Below are 19,585 nucleotides of genomic sequence, written 5' to 3' on the forward strand. Positions count from 1 at the left end.
AGGTCTGATCCAGAAGGTGTCTTCCTGCTCTCACGTTCTCCATCTGCAGGGAAAGGGGCCACGTGCAGCCGGGCAGCCCAACCCTGGGCACAAGGTCCCATTAGGGCATCTCCTGGGTGCCGTCCCTACAGCCTGGCTGCGGGGCTTGGGGCTGCCTATGGGTCAGTAAGAAGCTCCACCACTGGGGAGGCTCAGGCTCTGCCACCGCCAGCTTTTCCTGACCATTCACGCCTCCCCCTGCACTCCCGTAGGAAACAGAGCTGTGGAAAAAACAGCCTTGATGAATGGGAATTACCAGGCTCTGTGTTTTACAAGACGCGGGCAGGAAATGCTGAGGGTCCTCCTTAGTTTCCTAGTGGATTGATTCCCTGGAGGAGGATAATGCGGTGGAAGAGGGATTGAAAGCGGCCTTCTGAAAGAGGAAGGTCAGCAGGTTCTGTCCAGGAGGAGAGAAGCGAGGCAGAGGGCAGAAGCCAGGGCCAGGAACATCATGGACATTCCATTAAGCTTCAGTCTTACATCATTCATTCGAAACCTGGCTGTGAGAGGCTGAGAGGAAGAGAATCTGAGGCCAGAGAGAGACTGCCAAGGAGGTTATTGAGAAAAAGGAATTTGAGAATCACCAAGCTGTTTCATTCTCCTGATTGCTCACCTTTTGTTTCTCTTTGCTTCCATCACTTCTTCTTTGATACGCATCTTTATGAGACCTGGGTGCTGTGGATACATTTCAGGATCAAATGCTGTGTGGCGATGGGGCCAGATGAAGCCCATTGATGGTGGTGAGAAGAAGGAAGGCAAAGGACGCAGGAAGCCCCTGCCTCTGTAGACCAGGATAAACCTGGGTGACAGCTTTAGCATGGCTCAGTGGAGTGGCCAGCCTGATTCCCACGCCCTCACCCCCCCACCCCCATGAATGGATTTTAAGCTAGAGTCTCGTTCAGGCCTTCTTGCCCTTTGGTGCCCCTGGTACACTGTACAGTAGCTCAGGTAAAGGCAGGCCACATTTAATGAGCACCTACTATATGTCAGGCACTGTGTGGAGGGCTTTAGATGGATTGTTTTGGGGTTTTGTTTGTTTTGTTTTGTTTTTTTACATCCTCACCACCCTATGTATCCATTTTGCAATTTAGGAAATTGAGGCCCAGAGAAGCTGCTAAACTTGCCAAGGTGACAAAAGAAAAAAATTCATATGCCGGACCCACCAATGCTTACCTAGCCCCAGGTGAATATGGGAAAATCACAGAAGTAAAAGGTAGGAGGTCTCTGGTTATCCTGTATTTTTGATTAAGGCTAAAGAAAGTCTCATTTAGATCCTCCAACGGGCTTTAGAGTTTCAATAAAAGGCCACCTGAAGCAGAAACAGGAAATGGAGGGCAGGACAGCTCACCAGTCCCAGGACAAAACGCCTTCATCCCGGGCAGGGGCGACACGACCTGCCGTCTGGGTCAATCCGGGTGTGCGTTCCCTGTCCCCATGTGTTCCCAGCAGTTCTCTACCTGTCATCAATACTCTATTTTTTTGCTGCCACCAACACACGATAATCTGATCTGGAAGGGAAAAAAGGGAGTGGAGTATCTGCAGAAACAAACATCATCAAATGTCCTGGCTCCCTTCCCGGCACTTCAATAAAAATGCAGGAAGGAAGAAATCACAGAGCTGAACCCCAGCGGCCAGTCTGCCTGAGTCTCCATTAAGTCATTAAGAGAGGACTTTGCAGCATCAGAACCTATTGCCAGGGTGCCGCCGTGGCCCTCGTGGTGGAGGAACAGGCTTAGTAACAGGGACACACAGTCTGAGTCAGGTGCTAGTCTTTCTTCAAGGAAGGATGGTTCCCCTCCTTCACCCACACATTCAACTTTTTGTCCTAACTTTCTCCCCGATTGTTTCATGATGTTTACTGCATTTAAGACCTGGGTCTGGAATCATACTATTAAGCACAGCTCTCATTTAGGCAACTAGTGGCCCGAATTATATATGGACCTGCTTCTGGGATCTTCCTTTTTTTCTTTTGGCTGTGCCGTGCAGCTTACGGGATCTTAGTTCCCCAAGCAGAGATTGAACCCACGCCCTCAGCACCAAGTCCTAACTACTGGACCACCAGGGAACTCCCTGGGGTCTTTTATAGAGTCAAGAAAACACCACAGCCAAACAAGAGTTTCTGGTGAGGGTAAGCCGGCAGCCAGGTAAAAGACCAAATCATTTCTCTAATCAGAATGCCGCCGCTTGCCCTTCTTCTCCAAACTTTGAAAGACAGAAGGAGATGGAATTATAAGCGGGAGGGGCTGGGGGTATGGAAAAAGATTAAAATGAAAAATAAACTTGAAACATACCTAGCAGAAAGCACATTTGATTTGAAAGATTCTTTCCATCTCAATTCCCTGTGGACCTATTCATAACAGAGATATGGTTACTTAAAATACAGTTTCTGCACTGGCTGGTTGAGTCTCCTTAAAAATGCCTTCCATATTTTCCCAAGCCCCTGCTTCAGTTTTAACGTGTAATTCCTGAACAACAGCTCCTGTGGGACCAGGTGAACTTGAGCAGAGCGATTCTGAAACCTAGCGACACCCCTAAGTGACACTGAGACTTGGGCCCACTGGTGCCAGATTTTAGCTCTTTTTTTCCCCACCACCCCACCTCACTCCCTACCCCCAACACACACACACACACACACACACACACACACACACACACACACACACTCACGAGATCCCACAAGGCAGAACTGTTTCAGAAAAAATGGCACTGGTATTGATTCAAGCAGATTCATAATAAGTTGTCTTTAAAATACACACTCAAACTGTGACAATTCCGTTTGCTGTGGTTTAACCTTTTTTTAATTTTTTAATAATTGAGTTTTCAAAGAAAGAGAGATTTTAAAGTCCCTTCTGCAGACACTGCTAAATCAAGAGCATCTTCTTTTCCCGAGGTAAAACGGCTGGCAGTCAAGGCTCTGGAGTCAGACTGTCTGGATTTGTAGCCTGGCTTCCTTATCTCATCACTTGTGGGTCCAGTTAGCCCCCCCCCAAGCCTCAGTTTTCTCATCTGTGAAATGGGAGTCATACCTCTCTCATTGTTGTGCAGTTTAAATGAGATGACCTCACTTAGCAAATGTGAAAGCACGTAGCAAGGTGCCTGCATGGCAAGCATTCATTAACTATTAGCTATTGGGGATGCCAAACAAAACATTTTTTTTAAAGGCATAAGCAGAGAGATCACACCTAACACTTCTATTTGCATTTTCTATCCACTTCTTAGAAAATAAGCTCACATGCTTGGAAACCTATCAGAGTCAAACAAGTGGCTTAAGGAATACGACAGTGAATTATTAGCCTATGCCTAGCCTTGGTAAGAAACTTCCTGGAAGATTGAACACCCATCTGGATTGCTTCCTAGTTAGGTCTCAGAAATCCACCCCAGCTCACTCAGCTTACACCCCCCCCTTCGGCTGCTGACCAAAGGTGCAGGGCACTGCGGGAAAGGGCCCAGCTTCTGACTCAGGCAGGTTTCCCGAGGGCCCTGCAACCGGCTGGCGTGGAGGAGAGCAGGTTTCAGGAAAGACTCATAATGAGAGGGGTCTGCAGCCCTTCCTGAATCCACTTGCATTGTCCAAACCTCTGCAATTTTGGAAATCAACTTTCACGTTGTCCCTCTCTCTCTTCAGATGAGGGGCCATTTTGCAGGGTGTCTTGGGTTGTGGGTCACTGTGGGTGAGGGATTAGGTGCATCTGTGAGGGCCTGAGTATGGCCACTTAAACGCTGTCCCAGTGGACTTGCCTGGGCAGGACAGGTCTTCATGATCACTCTTCTTGCCTAAAGATAAAATCACAGCACTCGGTGCATGTCTGCTTTTTCCACATATGCTATAATAACTATTATTATTATCATTTTGCTGATCATAAACGTAGTACCCGGTCAGGGACGGAAGATGGTACCATTTCCTCTGGGCAGAGGTAGGGGCAGCAGCACACAGAATTTCAGCCCCTGAAACACACACCCAGGATGCAACCTGCTCAACCGTACAGGCCACCCTGTAAACACACTCCTTCCCAGTGTGTAACCTGAGGTTTTGCTGCCACCAACACACGATAATCTGATCTGGAAGGGAAAACCTCAGACGATGCAAATGTGTGTAAAAAAAAGTGTAACTCTCCTATAATCATATCCCAAAAGAAACCACTATTAATTGTTTAGCTAATAAAACTTTGTTTTGTTTTTAACAGAAGAATGACATTCAACTAGAGGGAAATATATAGGCACACGATGAAATTTTTAAATAGTACCAAACAAGGTAGTTTGAAAGTCCCCTTCCCACTTCTGCCCCCCTAGACATTCAATTCACCTGTTGTATGTGTGTGTGAGTTTCCTTCCAGGTAATCTACTTATAGATCAATATATACGTATGTAGGTATCTGTATGTGTAAGGGCGTGTGCGCCCCTGGTTTTTTTTCCTTTAACACAAGTGATCTGTTATACATACAGTACAAAGCTTCTTGCTCTTTCCCTTCCATATAGACACATCTTATTCCTTTTAACAGATGCACAATTTTGCATTTACAGACTTACCATGATTTATTTCACCAAGTCCCCTGTGAACCAGTCAGTACATTGTTTTCAGTGTTTTGCAACCACAACGCTGCAATGATTATCATGTATATCATATACACATATCTATATATACATTATACGCATGGTCTTTCTACACATATGCAAGGACATCTGTGTATTAAATTCCTAGAAGAATTGTTGAGTCAAAGAGTATGTGAAGTATGTACCTTTTAAATGTTGATAAATATTATGACATGGTCCACAAGGAGTCTATCCAATCAGCACTCCCCCCAACAAGGGTTTGGGGTGCCTGTTTTCCCACACCCTCACCGACACCTTTATCTTCCCATCTTTTTTTTTTGTGTGGTATGCGGGCCTCTCACTATTGTGGACCGGGGCACGAACCCGTGTCCCCTGCATCGGCAGGTGGACTCTCAACCACTGCGCCACCAGGGAAGCCCTATCTTCCCATCTTTTAAAATGCACGTCTATCTTTCCTAACCTAACACTGTCTATTTTTAAATTCTCTTCCTCTCTGACCCCACCCATCCCGATATCACCAAAAGTTCTTAACGACCCAGGAGAGGTCATCTGTAGCTTGGTTAGCATATCCTTGGATGGAATCCACTTCAAAGTTGAATCCTCAAGTATCCCAGTCTAACCCTGCAACTTTGATCTTTGTCCCTGGGCAGGGCAGAAGCCTCAGGAACCGGGTTCTCTACTCCTGGGGAGTCCTCAGAAATGCAAATGCCCACTGTTCGGCCGCTGCCTCTCTGTCACCTCTCCAGTCCCCAGCACGGTGGTTTGGATGGGCAACTTTGACTGGGAGAGGGTTTGGAGGTTGGGGTCAGAAAGAGGGGAGAGTTTAGGGAGCTCTGAAGAAAACCAGAGGACAAAAGGCCAGCTGGTTTGCCATGAGCATCCCAAAGGGGGTCTGAAACCTAGACCAGTGACCACAGCTGTTAGGATCATGGAGGTTTTATAAGACTTGTTAGCTTCTCCATATGTGTTCTTGTGATTTTCTTCTTGTTTCACAGTTAAATCTGTAACAAAAGGGGCTGTTTATCTTGATGGGGTCAACAAGGAAGGGGGAGATAAGCGGGAAAAATATATCCTTTACTGCAGATCTTGGGAGACAGAGAATCTGAGGGTGGTGGTGATTGGATGGTAACACCCCAAGGATACCTGGAGAAAAAAGGCTCCGAAAGAGGTGTTCCTGGGCTAAAATATAACAAGGTTACCATATATTGAGCACTTGCTCTGCACCAGGCATGGAGTTCTTCTCTCCAGAGCAAGATAATACAGAATAATCAACACCCCTGCACAAACTCTCCAGTCTGGCCTTCCTCAATCATCCCGCCTGAGCTTGTGGGTTTCACATGCTGTCAGCCTTCAAGGTTCAGGCATCACTTCCCCTGAGCATCTCTTTTCATGATGTCTCCTCCCCAAATACCCTGCAGGTGCTCCTGGTCTCCCCGACCAGACTGTCAGCTCCCAGAGGCCGCACCTTCATCTCGTTCATCTTTGGATCCACTGTGCCCGGCACAGTACCTGGCACATGAGACGTGTCCCACACACCGCCAACCCCCGCCCCAGTGTTCGGTGAATGAATGTGGCACTAGGGCCAGAGAAGCTGAGCTGCCACGGCTGAGAGCTCCCTTTCCCACTCCCAGTTGGTCGGAGAGAGTGAAATGTTATTTACAGAAACACCAAGCCAAACAAGACCCTCCCTTCCCTGATATGCCGAAGCTGTGCTGAGAACAGCCGGGGGTCACCAAATGGCAGCCAGATGGTAACTGGCTGCCACAGGGGCCTGGGGCAAAAGGCTAGGCTGCCCACCTGCTCCCAGGGACCTGGGAACCTCCACTGTGGAGGGAGAAACCCAGACAGTTCCCTCCTCCCGAGCGTGCCCCCCTGCAGCCAGCCCTCAGAGCTGAGCCTCTGCCGGTCCCCCACCTGTCTGCGGGACTCCCAAGGCCAGCTGGAGTTGCTCTCCGGCCCACCCTGCCCCAGTGGGTGTAGAGGTTGCTAGCCTCCCCCAACTTCTTCCATAACAGAGAGGTGTTAACTCCGCAGGACTCAGCCAGGGTAGTAGGGGGTGCTCATCCCTGGTGGGAAGAGCTGAGCCCTAAAATAACTAAACTCTGATGGAGCAGGGGAGCCCTGGGGAGGGGAAGGGCTGCCTCCTCCGTGGAAGACGTCTGAGGACACTGGAGGAAAAGGGAAGGGATCTTCTGCAGTGTTTCCAAACAAAGACACCCGATCGGGCTTTGGGGAGAGCTCTTTTCCCCTCGGTTTCATTCAGCACCGCTCTCCCTCTTCCCACAGATGCAAGAGGCAACAGGTCCCCAGCTGGTTATCAGGTCCTCGAGCCGTGAGGGCCTCTGTACCCCCCTCAGACATCTCACTAGCAGGGCAAGGGGCCTACAAATCCTCCCTGACCCTCCCAGCTCTTTGTTATCTCGGAGGGAAGATTACATTTCTGTGTGGGGAGGCAAGGTGCCAGGCGTCCTCAGAGCAGGACAGAGGCAGCAGGGCGACTGCCTGACCCCCTCTGCGTGGAGCGGCTCGGGGCTACCCTGGGGAGGCTCTCCCTCCAACGGCCTGGGGCCCATCCTGAAGTGGAGGGTCTGCCTTTCAGGAAGAGGAGGGGAAGCAGCAGCTCCGAAGGGGAGCTGGGCTGGGAGGAGAGAAGACTCGTGCTCTCAGTTATTCAGGATCCTCGTCTGTGGTCTGTGGACAGGCCGTTCGTTGGTTCCCTGGGTTTCTCACCTTCCCCACTGCGCTGTCTTTGGTGGTTTCCCTGAGAACTGGGGGTGGGAGAGCTATCAAGTTGACCACTTGCTTTCATTTTGGTTTCTTGCTACATCTACAGAGAAATTTGTTCAGCACCGGGTCGATGCCGTTCAACACCAAACAGGCAGGCATCAAAACCATTTTCTTTCTGTTCAAACCAAGGGCACGTTCTTCAGCCTCGTCTTTGGGGTTCAAGATACTCCTAAAGTGCTTCTAAATCAGAAGGCAAAGGGGCTGGATTTAAAAAACCCTGTTTCAGAAGAATCAGAGAGAGGAAGTGTGAACTATTCTCTTCCAGTAACAAAGTGGGAAAGCAGTAGCTGGATGTTAAATGCTGGATCGTCCTTCGCTTGTCTCCCCAATCATATTCCCTCAAACTGTATTTCCTCATCTAGTCACCCAGGTTTATAATCAAGTCCATCAACAATATAACGAAACACCTCTGGACGGGAGTCCTGAGCTAGGTCAAATACATAGATGGGATCGGGCTCTAGAACAGTTTAGCAGCTGGTTAGAGAGAAAGAGTAAAAAAGACAACTAACAAAGTAATGTTAAATATCAAATCAATGGGATATACCAGAAGGTCAGTAGAGGTTCCAGGGACTGACAGAGCTGGGATTGGCTGGGAAGGCCCCTCCAAGGGGGAGGGGTGTAAGTTTGGCCTTCTAACAGGCCTGGAATGAGCATGATTTAAAATGAAGGAGGGGGGCTTCCCTGGTGGCGCAGTGGTTAAGAATCCGACTGCTAGTGCAGGGGACACGGGTTCGAGCCCTGGTCCGGGAAGATCCCACATGCTGCGGAGCAACTAAGCCCGTGCACCACAACTACTGAGCCCATGCACCACAACTACTGAGCCTGTGCTCTAGAGCCTGAGAGCCACAACTACTGAAGCCCACGTGCCTAGAGCCCATGCTCCACAAGAAAAGAAGCCACTGCAATGAGAAGCCCGTGCACTGCAATGAAGAGTAGCCCCTGCTTGCCGCAACTAGAGAAAGCCTGTGTCCAGCAATGAAGACCCAACGCAGCCAAAAATAAATAATAAATAAATAATTTTTTAAAAAAAATACAAATAAAATAAAATGAAGGAGGGGGACTTCCCTCGTGGCGCAGTGGCTAAGAATCCACCTGCCAATGCAGGGTACATGGGTTCAAGCCCTGGTCTGGGGAGATCCCACATGCCACAGAGCAACTAAGCCCATGTGCCACAACTACTGAAGCCTGTGCGCCTAGAGCCCGTGCTCCGCAACAAGAGAAGCCACCACAATGAGAAGCCCACGCACCGCAATGAAGAGTAGCCCCCACTCGCCACAAGTAGAGAAAGCCCGCGCGCAGCAGCAAAGACCGAACACAGGCATAAATAAATAAATAAATAAATTTATAAAAAATCATAAAATGAAGGAGGCCTAATGGATGGGCAGCTTATATGGGAGGATAAATAGAGTCTGATCAGGAGCAGACGGGTTGAAGGGCGGAGAGATAGGCTTATAACCCTATAAACAATGACTGAAGTCCATTTACTCAACAAATATGTGAGTTCCTGCTTTTTATTTAGTTTAATTTTCCTTCACTTGCATAAATATTTATTTATTTACTCTTCAGTCAGTTCACAAACATTTATTGAGCTCCTACTATGTGAATGACACTACAGTGATCACTATTCTTTCCCCTGCTAGTCCAATAAAAAAAAATAACTTGGAGGGAATTCCCTGGCGGTCCAGTGGTTAGGACTTTCACTGCTAGGGCCAGGTTCGATCCCTGGTTGGGGAACTAAGATCCCACAAGCCGTGCTGCATGGCCAAAAAAAAGAAGAAGAAGAAAAAGAAAGAAGGAAAGAAAAAAAAAAAGAAATAACTTGGAGACCCTTCCTTAAATGGTAGGGGCGGGGGTGGAGGGGGTTTATCTTATTCAGTTTTTGAGCTTCCAGAATCTTGTGGGTTAGGTGAGAATGAGGGAACAGACCCTACCATTAACTTCCATAGTAACTTTATTTATATCAAAACTAGCACTTTGAATGCACTGACATCCATTATTTCATTTGATTCTGGTGACAACTTTGTGAGGCAGTCCCAACCAATTGGGGGAAAATATATAAACAGGTCTTGATTTCTTTCAGATGCATGACCTGTCCAAAATCAAACAGTTCCTAAGTAGTGGGCCATAATGGAGGTGCCTCTCATACGTAGGATGACATATTTCTCACCCTTCCGGCGGTCCCCTACTGACACAGTGTGAGTGGTAGAAAAAAAAACCTCTTTGCTCCTTCTTGGGACAGCCTGATTCCTCGAGTCTGAGCAGGTCTAAGAGTTTGTATTTTTTATAAGTTCCTCGGAGGACAGATGCCCATCTGGATTAGGGAACCTACTAGATTATACCACTCTGAGGAAGGACCCAGGGGAAAGGGCATTTTAGCCACTTTTCCTCGGGTTCCATAGAGTACTGGAGTGTGCACTGGGTGGGCTCTGATTAATTTCCAAACCAACAACACCCCCCCAGCTCCTCTCACTTACTCTTTGCTTCCGAAACGTTCTCCGCAGGCTGAAGACTTCTGGAGGCCAAGAACGGTGCTGTAGAATTGACGAAACCCAGCTCCCTGGACCACAAAACCCAGCTCCCTGGACCACAAAACCTAGGCTATGTGGCTGGGGAAAGTGAAGGGTCTGAGGAGGGAGCAGACCTTCTCATGAATAAAAGCAGCTTGGATTTACTGAGTAACTATGTGCCAGGCTATCATTTAATCCTAAACTCTATGCGGAAAGTACTCTTACCCCCCTTTTACAGATGAGAAAACTGAGATGTAGAGCGAGAACATCGTTTCCCCAAGGCACACAGTCCGACTCCAAAGCCCGTGCTACCATGTGCAACCTCAGGGCTACAGCGTCTCCCCACCTCATCCTCACAACTGCTCATTCGGCCACCGCCCGAAATTTGGGCGCGCTCCTGGCGGTGCTCAGATAGAGGGGCACGCGCGCCAAAGGAGGCCAGACCGCAGGAAAGGAGCAGCGGAGCGCGGGGCGGCTAGCCCGCTCCCCCTTCTCGGGGGCCGCGGCTCGGAAACTACAAGGCCCAGCAGGCAGCTGCAGGGGGAGGAGGAGGAGGTGGGACCAGCGCGGGGTGGGAGTGAGAGAGCGAGTCCTCGCGCCCCGCCGGCGCACAGCGCTCGGAGCGCTCCTGCGGGCACTGGTGCGGCGGCTTCCGCGGCGGCGGCGGCGGCGAGCGGGAGCCCGAACTCTGGTCCAGCCGCAGCGCGCGGAGGAGCCCGGGCTGTGCCCGGAGCTGGGCGGCGACGTCCAGACAGGACCGAGACTCTGCTTAGCGCATTGCGGCGACCTCGCCTTCCCCGGCCGCCAGTGCGCGCCGCAGCTGGAAGAGCGGCGGAGCCCGAGGACTTTTCTCCGGTCCGAGGGGCGCCCCGCGGGGCGCAGGGGACCAGTGCGGCAGTCGGGCAAGCCGCGGCGCCGGGGCCCCGGCAGGGCTATGGAGCCCGGGCTGCCAGAAGCGTGAGGGCCGCCGCCCGGTGCTGGAGAGGGGGGCTACGGGGTCTGGAAATCCCGGGCGGCGGACCGGAGCCCTCCCCCCGCCCCGCCTCCGGGGCACCAGCTTCGGCTCCATTGTTCCCGCCCGGGCCGGAGGCGCCGAGCTCCGAGCGCCACTGGGAGTCGAGCGCCGGCAGTGGGGCTCTCGCGGCCCCGCCAGGACCCGAGCGGAGCCCGGGGGCGGCGGGCCGGAGCCGGGGACGCGGGCGCCCGCCCGCCCGCACAAGCCACGGCGGACCCTCCAGAGGCGGAACCGCAGCGCCGAGTGAGGTAAGAGCCGCGGCGCCCCCGGATCCGGGGCGGGCTCCGCGTCCCGAGCGGCCCCCGGCGCTGGAGCCTCCCGGCTGCGCGCTCTCCCCGGCCGCAACCCAGTCGGGTCCGGCGCCTCCCTCCACTCGTTACCCGCCCCCCTCCACCCCCGGTTCCCTCCCCAGCGCTCGGCGCCCCCCTTTTGTCTCCCCTCCCTTCCCTCCACTCGCGTCGCCTCCTGCGCCCCCTCCCCGAGTCGGTCCCACCGATCCGCCCGCCGCTCAACTTTTCCGCCAACTCGCGCTGGGGAGGTGGCGAGGCGGCGGCGGCTCGGCGGTGAGTCCGGGCAGGGACAGGGCCGGGGCCGAGGCGGCGGCGGCCCTCGGTTTCCTGGGACTGGGGAGGCGGGCGGGAGTGGGCAGCGAGGTGGGGTGTGTGTGTGTGTGTGCGCGCGCGCGCCGCATTCCACTCCATCTCCTTTTAGTCCACCCGTGGGGACTCACCCCAATCCAGCAGGTAGCTTTGGGTGGCACGCTAAAAATCCGGGGTCTTTCTAAGTCCTTTTCCACCTCCGGGAAGGTCTGGGGTCGCAGTTGCGGGTGGGTGGGCGGCTGGGGGCCTGAAAGGGGAAGGAAGTGGAGGGGTAGGTTAGCTTCTCTTCGAATAGGTTTTAAGGGGGTGTCGTCACCAAATGGCTGAATCTGCCTTAGCGGAGAGCGAGAAAGGAATTCCCTTTTCCAGAGGCGCTTATCTTCGACTTAGTCCATCTCTGAAAGGATCGGAAGTTTGGGGAAGGGGAGGGCGCCCAGCGGGTGATGTTAAGCCCCATTATGGGGTCGGGGGGGAGGGGAATGTTCAGTTCCAATCTGGTTCGAGGAGGTGGGGGAAGGGATGAGGGTTTTGTCCCGTGCGGTTCACTCGGCTGCGATGCAGGTTGCTTCTCGGGCCCAGAACCCTCTGCCCCCGCTCCGCCTTCCCGTTATGTTTGGGGTTAGTAGAAGAGGGGCTAGAACGCTCATTTGCAGAGGAATTTGTTGACTTTGTAGTCGCAGTTCATTTAACTCATAGCCTGTGAAGGCAGCCAGACGCCTTTGGGCGAGGGGGCGAGGGGGTGGGGGGCGAGGGGGAGCGGTGAAGCCTACTTCTCCTTTCTGGGCCCAGAAGCTTTAGCCCTTTTCAAAGTTTCTGCGGTGTCTTTCTCCCCCACCACTCCCCCCCGCCCCGATTTTCCAGATGTAGCCGCCGCATCTGGTTCCGTTTCACCCCACACGGGTACACCGCAGTCACAAGAACATCCCTCTTCCTCCCTCCCCCCTCCCCCAGATTAAAACTGGGATTATTCAACTTGGCCTTACCACCTCGCTCTTTAAGATTTCTTAAGACTTGGGGATGAGGCGTTGGGATTTGAGGAGAAGAGAAGTTGCCCTGGATGCCAAGTTATTTAGGATCTGATATGGAGGTGGTGCTTTCTGGCTCGTGTGAAAAAGAGGCATCGTAGGAGAGGGGGCCAAGTTTTTCGGGGGTGGCCCATCTCATCTGCTAGAGATGGTCAGACCCAGAACTGGCCCTCACGGAAGTTTCTGGAACCAAAGCATTACATTCTCCTCCCTTCAGTTACAGCTGGAGCAGTGGGAACGTCTGACCCTGTCCGGAGCCCGCCGCCGGGTCTCAGGCCGCCCGGCGGTGGCGTCACGCGTCCCTTTTCCACCCTCCCTGGAGTGAGCCCGGGGCGCAGCGGCCCGGGCGTGGGAGGGAGGCCCCGGGCTGTCGCTCCCTGGGTGTTTTTAAGGAGTTCTTTGGACGGCAGCTCCCGGACACTGAAGTGGGGGGCGTTTTACCAAGTCAGGACCGGGTGGAGGTTTGAAAGGACTGTGGAGGGTTTTTCTGGTTCTAACCTCAAGGCAGGAAAGCACTTTCTGGCTCCCAAGTTGCAGGAGGGTGGGGAGAGTTGTTCTCTCACCCTCTCCTTTCCAGCCTCTTTCAAATTGAAAACACTTCTCTGGTTTCCTCCTTTGGGCAGTAGTTTGGAGGCTGTAATGAAATCGCACTTTCTCTAGACATGGTAATTAAGGTGACTGTTTCCTCTGCAGATGTGCCCTGCCCTTTGCACCTCCGGCCCAGAGCTTTTTTTGGAATACCTTCTAAATTGTAGAACCTTAGCCTTGAGACTGTTGAGCAGAAAGTGGCCATTTTCCCCTGTTGGCCCGGGCTCCCGGTTTCCTCTCTGAGGCTTGTTTAAGAGCTAAGTAGCAGGGCCCCGTGGGACATGCCTCTGTCTGGCCGATTACCCCCAAGCCTGGGTCATAGCCCTTCCTTCGAGTGAGTGTCGGAGCGAGAGCCCTTGCAGAGGACCCAGCTACCTTACGGGACTACCTCCCTAATGACTTGTTTACATATTTCCCCCCAGTTGGTTGGGAGAAGCTCCAGGGCTGCTGCAGACCCCCGGAGGAGCGCAGGGTGTCTGGGGACAGGGAGGCTGCTGGAGGCTTGGCTCCAGCTGGGATGGTTGTGTACTGCATCGGTGACGAGCTCCTTGAAACGTCTGTTGCACTTACTCTTAGTCATAGCTGAGTGTCAGCTTTTTAATGAGGGCCATCCGGGTGGCGAGTCACTTGGATAGCGTGCTCTCACTGTCTGCTTTGACCAAGCCCGTAGAAATGTGCATTTTGGAGGCATTTGACAAATGGGATTCGGGCCAGAGTGGGCACCTCTTCCTTTGGCTCCAGAGTAGGCAGTCTTAGGTCCTTCTTTTCCCTGGCTCCTGGCCATGGAGGATGTGAGAAAGTTCCGTTAGGCACCCTTAGAAGAGCAAGTGGAGCAGAAGCACGGGAAGACATTGAGAGGAGCATGGTCATTGCTATGACCCCACCCTGCCTTGAGGAAGAGGATCAGAGCATCTCCAGGCATCCCTAAGCCTGGCCCAGCTTTGTTCCTGGTGCACTCTGGGGGCTAGGAGAACTGAGTTGAGCGTCCAGTAGGTAGCCTCCAGCCATGGAGACCGAGAAAAGTCCATGAGATTTTGCTTTGTTTGCTTTTGGGTGTCGACCTGGAGCGAGACCCCTAAAACAGGAGATTTGCTCCTGTGAGCTTGGGCTTTCAGCAGCCTCTGAATGCTTCCTTGGGCCTCCATTGTTTAATCTGTCTCATCAAAATGGCTGTTAGTTAAGAGCTTCCTAGGACAGTTTGAGCCTGTTGCTGCTGAAGGAAAAGAAGGTAGACAGAAGGGGTCCAAACATCTTGCTCTGAAAGGGCCTCACATCACTTGAGAGGAGCTTAATTTCCTCTTGGGAAATACATCTTGCATATTTCATCCCAAGAGCTTTGGGAAAGGTCTGAGTGAACCCGGGACTGGTGGGAGTCCAGATGCAGAACTTCAGAGAAGGTTCTGGGGTTTCCGGAGAGGATTAAAAACCAGACGTGGGCTAGGAGAGTTGCTTTTCTCCCTAAGCTTGCATTTCCCTTAGAAATTCTCTCCTCATCACCATTCCACTTGCAATTAAAAAAGCCATGTTTGGGCTCCAAGTAAATAGCCCTCACCTGGGTGAACACCTCCAAGCATGTGATGGTCCACAAGCCCATTCTGTCTTCAGTAGCAAGGCTGCCTAGATTACCGTGGAGCACTTAGGGTTTCTCTTATTACTACTTGCTTTTTACATACCTCACTCCCAAGGACATTTGGGCACTCTTTTTGACAGAGACTAAAAACTTTTAAATTAGCGTTTCTCTTGGAGCCGGTACAATTTCTCAAGCTGAGCTGCATGTGTTTTTTCAGATGTTTATTAAGAACTTGTCCTGCCACTCTCACCAATGAGTAGGGATGCTCATTGTTGGTCACTTTTGGGGAAAGCCACCATTTCTGTTAAGAAGTCTTACTCCCGTCTAAAGGGATTAAAGTTTGGGCGTCACTTCCTCAAGTCTGAGGAATCGAGATGTTTAGAAAATGTCCGGGTTGGTATGCTTTGAGATCGAGTTTGGCTGGCTAACAAGGAGTGCTGGACGATTTCCTCTGGCATTGTCAACCTCTTCTCTGCAAGCGTGGCTCTGTCAGCTTCGTTTCCATCGGCCTCTCTTTGTTTCATTCATTTACGCCTCCAGTTCCCAAATGTACCAGCCTCTGCCTTGTGGGTGTTAGGTGCTAAGGTCATTGACAAAGGTTAATTGGGTATAGACCCTGCTCTTAAGGAGCTTGAGACCCTATGGTGTTTTTGGAAATTCAGAGGATCCTCCCAAGGCCCAAGAAAGACTTGTAGAAGAGGACCTGGCTGTTTGAGGTGGGGCTCGGCGAATGAGAGAGCCCGCTGAAGACAGAGGAAGGGCAAAGAAGAAACGCTTGGCAGGGCACGGAGGTTGCCCAGAGCTGTCCTGTCCCCTGCAATGTAACACAGGCCACATGGAATCTCAGATTTTTCCAGTAGCCACACTTTTTGGTTTTTTTGCGGTACGCGGGCCTCTCACTGTTGTGGCCTCTCCCGTTGCGGAGCGCAGGCTCCGGACGCGCAGGCTCAGCGGCCATGGCTCACGGGCCCAGCCGCTCCGCGGCATGTGGGATCCTCCCGGACCGAGGCACGAACCCGTGTCCCCTGCATCGGCAGGCGGACTCCCATCCACTGCGCCACCAGGGAAGCCCAGTAGCCACGTTTGAAATTAAGAAAAAGGGAACAGGTGAAATTCATTTTCCTTAATTCGTTTGTTTCAGTTTTTATAATGTATTTGCTTTAGCCCAATATATGTGGAATATCATCTTTTGAACATGTAATCAGTTTAAGAAAATCAATGAAAGGCTCCACATTCTTGTATGTATTTTTCATTTCTAGCACATCCTGCCTCGCACGGGCCACATTTCAAGGGCTCTGTAGCCACGAGGGGCCACCTAATGGGACAGCTAGGTCTAGAGTGTGGGGTTTGTAAAGATGGATGGTGAGAAATGCCTTTGTAAAGGCAGGAAGTTCATGTCCTCCGGTTGCCAATTACCAAAGTCTCCTGAGATTGCTATCAAGAAGTGGCTCAAAGCACAATGTTTATATATAATTCCTTACATTTGATTAGGGCTTTAGAGAGGAGAGAGCAGATACTTTCACCCATGCCCCCCATTTGAAGCTCGTAACCTCCTGTGGTGTAGGCAAGGCAACTGTTTTAGCTCCCTCTGATGACAAGTGGGATAAGTGAGATGGCGTGTGTCCCCCAACTCTCCTCGTTCCCCAGTGAGGACCTCTGCACCCAGAGCAGGAGCTGGGCTGCCAGTCCCAGGAGACGTGACTGATGGGGAGAGGCTGAGGGGCCGGCTGCTGTGTGCACCTGCAGGGCTACAGGTCACATCTGTCAGGCAGTGGAGGAAGGAGACTGTTCCTAAGAGACTTAAAGAATTCATTAATTAGAATGGGAAGAAGGTGAGGTGAAGGGGGAGGTGGCAGTCCCTAGGGTCCCAGATAGTCTGGGGACTAGTTCGCGTCCCTGTGTTTTCCACAATAGGTTGTGAGCCCACTTACCCCTTCTCATTCCAGGAGTGGGTGCCTGGGGGCCGGGGGGCTGGGTTTTCTGAACATCCTTTGTTTTACAGATGTGGGACTCAAGGCCCAGGGCCGGAGGAGAGGAAGAGACTTTTGCAGGGAAACTGCCAGATTATTTTGAAGTGCATTGATCACAGAGCTGAAAGAGGGCAGTCAGCAGGCAGACCACACCTGCGAGGAGGTAGACAGGCTTTTCAGGGGACAGAGCGGCCGAGTGGTGGTGGGAGCTGCCTGCCTGCTACCTTTGCAAACAAGCTTCATCATCTCGAGATGATACCACCCTTTCCCATTGGATACTAAAAATTCATTCATGACTCTGGCCATTACTATGGGATTTACTTAGGTCCTTAGTCAGGTGTACCTTTCTCGGTGACTGGCCTGCATCCATTTGCTGTATCTTTGGGATGTAATGAGATGTGGAATGTGGTTTTGGGATGTCCTCTGGCAAGCATCACTTCTATCCCCGGCCGGGAATCATGCCCCATCCTGTGTCCTAGATGGCATATCCATGAGCTGCTTCCAAGGGTCTTTCTCTAGAGCAAAGGAAAGGAGAATCAAAGGCTCTCCCATTGCCAGAGTCACCTCGGATCTGTCCTTATTTACACGGCTTTTGTGTGACACAGGGATGCCCTCTGGAGAAAATGAGCTTGCGTCCGGTAGAGCCAGGTTTGATCACCCCCTTATTGCTTCCTCCCACCCTGGTCTCTGGCATCCGAAAACCCAGGTGACGTAGACCCGGTGCCCTTGCCATCTCACTGCACATCTTTGGGCAAAGCACTTAACCTCTTTGCGTCTCAGTTTCCCCGTTGCTTAAAGGGCAGTAATAATGCCCACCCCTCCCCTTCAGTTCACAGTGGGGAAGAAATGAATTTTTATAGTTTAAAATCTTACCTAGTCCATGCTTGGTACGTCGTGAGTATTCAGTAAATACTTGTTCGATTCTGCCTTGTCTAGTCCCTTTCCTAAATTTAGAAAAATAGAAGTGTTTACTTCTCCTTTGGTTTGAAATCATTAAAAAATTTCAGGAAAGCCTTGGGAGGGAGCTAGCAGCGGCAGTGCCTGCGTCTTCCCGCTGGCAGGCGCTTGTGAACGAGGCCAAGAATTCTAGGGGGTTTTCTGCCAGCCGCGCCTGACTCACTCACAAGGGGCCCTGTCTGGCTCAGGGGGAGGCCCGGCTGAAGCACCACATTAGGGCATGTTCCGGGGAAGTGGATTCTCTGAATAACTTGGATGGTTCCCTGGAGTATTTAGGGCAAAAGCCACCTGGAAGACAGAGAGGGTGTCACCCCCTCGTAGCCCAAACGGTGCCCAGAAAGTCTTATCACTTGGTAAATGTTGAGCGGGAGAGACCATTATCCTGAAGACCTTGGAGGGTTGTTTTGAATTTTACCCGTTCGGACCTGAGAAGGATAAAGGACCGCAGTCTGTGCCTTTCACCGGGGCTGGCACGAGCCATCTTTGAGTCAGGCCTTGCAAGAACCCTTATTCTTCAGCACGACCTTTCCCCACTTCTGGATCCATTTCTGTTGGACGTCTGCCGTCCCCTCTCAGCCTCGGGGAGAACTGGATCCAGCTCACGGCTCCCTACTCTGAGGCCCTTTTTATGTAGCTGGTGAGAGTTGTGTTCTCTCTGTGAGGGAAGCTGGTAGAACCAGAGGTCCCTGAGATGCATCCAGTTTTAGAGACAAAAAGAAGGAACCTTGGAGATGGTGTATTTCAGCTTCCTCATCACGTAGGTGCAGAGAGGGTCAGCATCTCACCTGGCTCCCATTTCCCAGTTCTGGGCTTCTTCCATAATTCCTCATCTCTCTTTATCCCTCACCGAAGGGTTGGTGTGCCCTAGAGGGAGTGAAGTCTTAAACTGGGAGAGGTCACATCTGCACACCCAGGTCACCTATGGGAGACATTCCTGAGGCCGTTCGCTTTCCCAGCACAAATGATCTTGGGGCTCATGCCTCGGGGAACTTTCTGATGATTTTCCCAACATGGGAAACAGTCCACACTCAATAAATAGATGTAGGACTGAACTGAACCACTCTTTGGTCTAATTAAGGCGCATAACCTTGAATTCCCCGTTGGGACAGGACCACAGTTCCTTTCTTGTGTCTGAAGGAGTAAGCTAGTGCTTCAGGCACCCTTGTGGGCAGGGTGGCCATGTGACATGCCTTCCCTCTTTTTCTCCTTGGCCCTCATCCCCCATGCAGACCCTCCTAACTTTGGGGTTTTTTTTTCTCTCCCCAGAGTCAGCTTGCACAGGAGGATCAAGCCCACGGCAGAGTCTCCATGGAGGTGTGGAGCCTTGTCACCAACCTCTAACTGCAGAACTGGGATGTGGAGCTGGAAGTGTCTCCTGTTCTGGGCTGTGCTGGTCACAGCCGCACTCTGCACTGCCAGGCCAGCGCCAACCTTGCCGGAACAAGGTAAGGCGCGGGCCGAGGGGCAGCCTGGGCCCCCGGCCCTCAGCAACAAGGTGGGCTGGGACAGGCGTGATGTGGTCAACCGCGAAGGCTCCATCCCAGGGGGAGCAGAGGGCTCCTGGACTGTAGGAGAGGCTCCCGAGGTACCTGGGCTGGTGGGGGCCTGGCTGCAGACACAGCCAGCTTCATCAGAGGTTGGGTCGTGAAGGCTGGTGACATCCATCTGCCAGAGGTGACGTGCTCAGGGGGGAGGTTTATGCTTTTCTCCTTCTGAAAAAGGAACTTCTGGTTGGGACCCAAGAGCTAGCTCCCTAACCTAGATGATGTATATAAAATGGGGTTGGGCGGTGTAGTGGGTGCGAGTGACCTGTGCATTTGGGTTTAGAACTTGGATCGGGGTCCAGGGGATGTGCAGGGTTGTGGGAGCTTCATAAAGACCTCCGGCTTCTAGAAAATTGTTCCAAAGACATATCTTCTATGAGGGTTGGCCATCATGGCCACGTGCCTGCCATTTTGTCTTTCTTGACCATCTCTC

At 52.0% G+C, this 19,585-nt stretch overlaps 2 protein-coding genes across 7 annotated transcripts in view; one reads left to right on the top strand and one right to left on the bottom strand.

The window, feature by feature from the left end:
- Positions 1-10,247: 10,247 nt before the first annotated feature.
- On the bottom strand, positions 10,248-13,645 carry LOC105748839 (basic proline-rich protein-like). Its single transcript, XM_012538676.1, has 6 exons — positions 13,567-13,645; positions 11,630-11,745; positions 11,393-11,516; positions 10,672-11,228; positions 10,489-10,617; positions 10,248-10,418 (listed from the first exon to the last, which is right to left on the bottom strand). Exons 1-6 carry the CDS (start codon positions 13,643-13,645, stop codon positions 10,248-10,250), a joined length of 1,176 nt encoding a protein of 391 aa, XP_012394130.1.
- Positions 11,000-19,585, top strand: part of FGFR1 (fibroblast growth factor receptor 1) — a 48,068-nt gene continuing 39,482 nt past the window's right edge. For 5 of the 6 annotated variants that reach the window (XM_049704317.1, XM_049704318.1, XM_004284890.4 and 2 more), the window contains exons 1-2: positions 11,014-11,147; positions 18,875-19,053. In XM_049704317.1, coding sequence (XP_049560274.1) covers positions 18,963-19,053 — 91 coding nt within the window. In that variant the 5' untranslated portion in view covers positions 11,014-11,147; positions 18,875-18,962. Of the gene's footprint in view, positions 11,148-18,874; positions 19,054-19,585 lie in introns of all 6 variants that reach the window. The other variant, XM_033415043.2, reaches the window with a different exon arrangement.

The sequence above is a fragment of the Orcinus orca genome, chromosome 21, assembly GCF_937001465.1.
Source record: "Orcinus orca chromosome 21, mOrcOrc1.1, whole genome shotgun sequence".
Taxonomy (NCBI): domain Eukaryota; kingdom Metazoa; phylum Chordata; class Mammalia; order Artiodactyla; family Delphinidae; genus Orcinus; species Orcinus orca.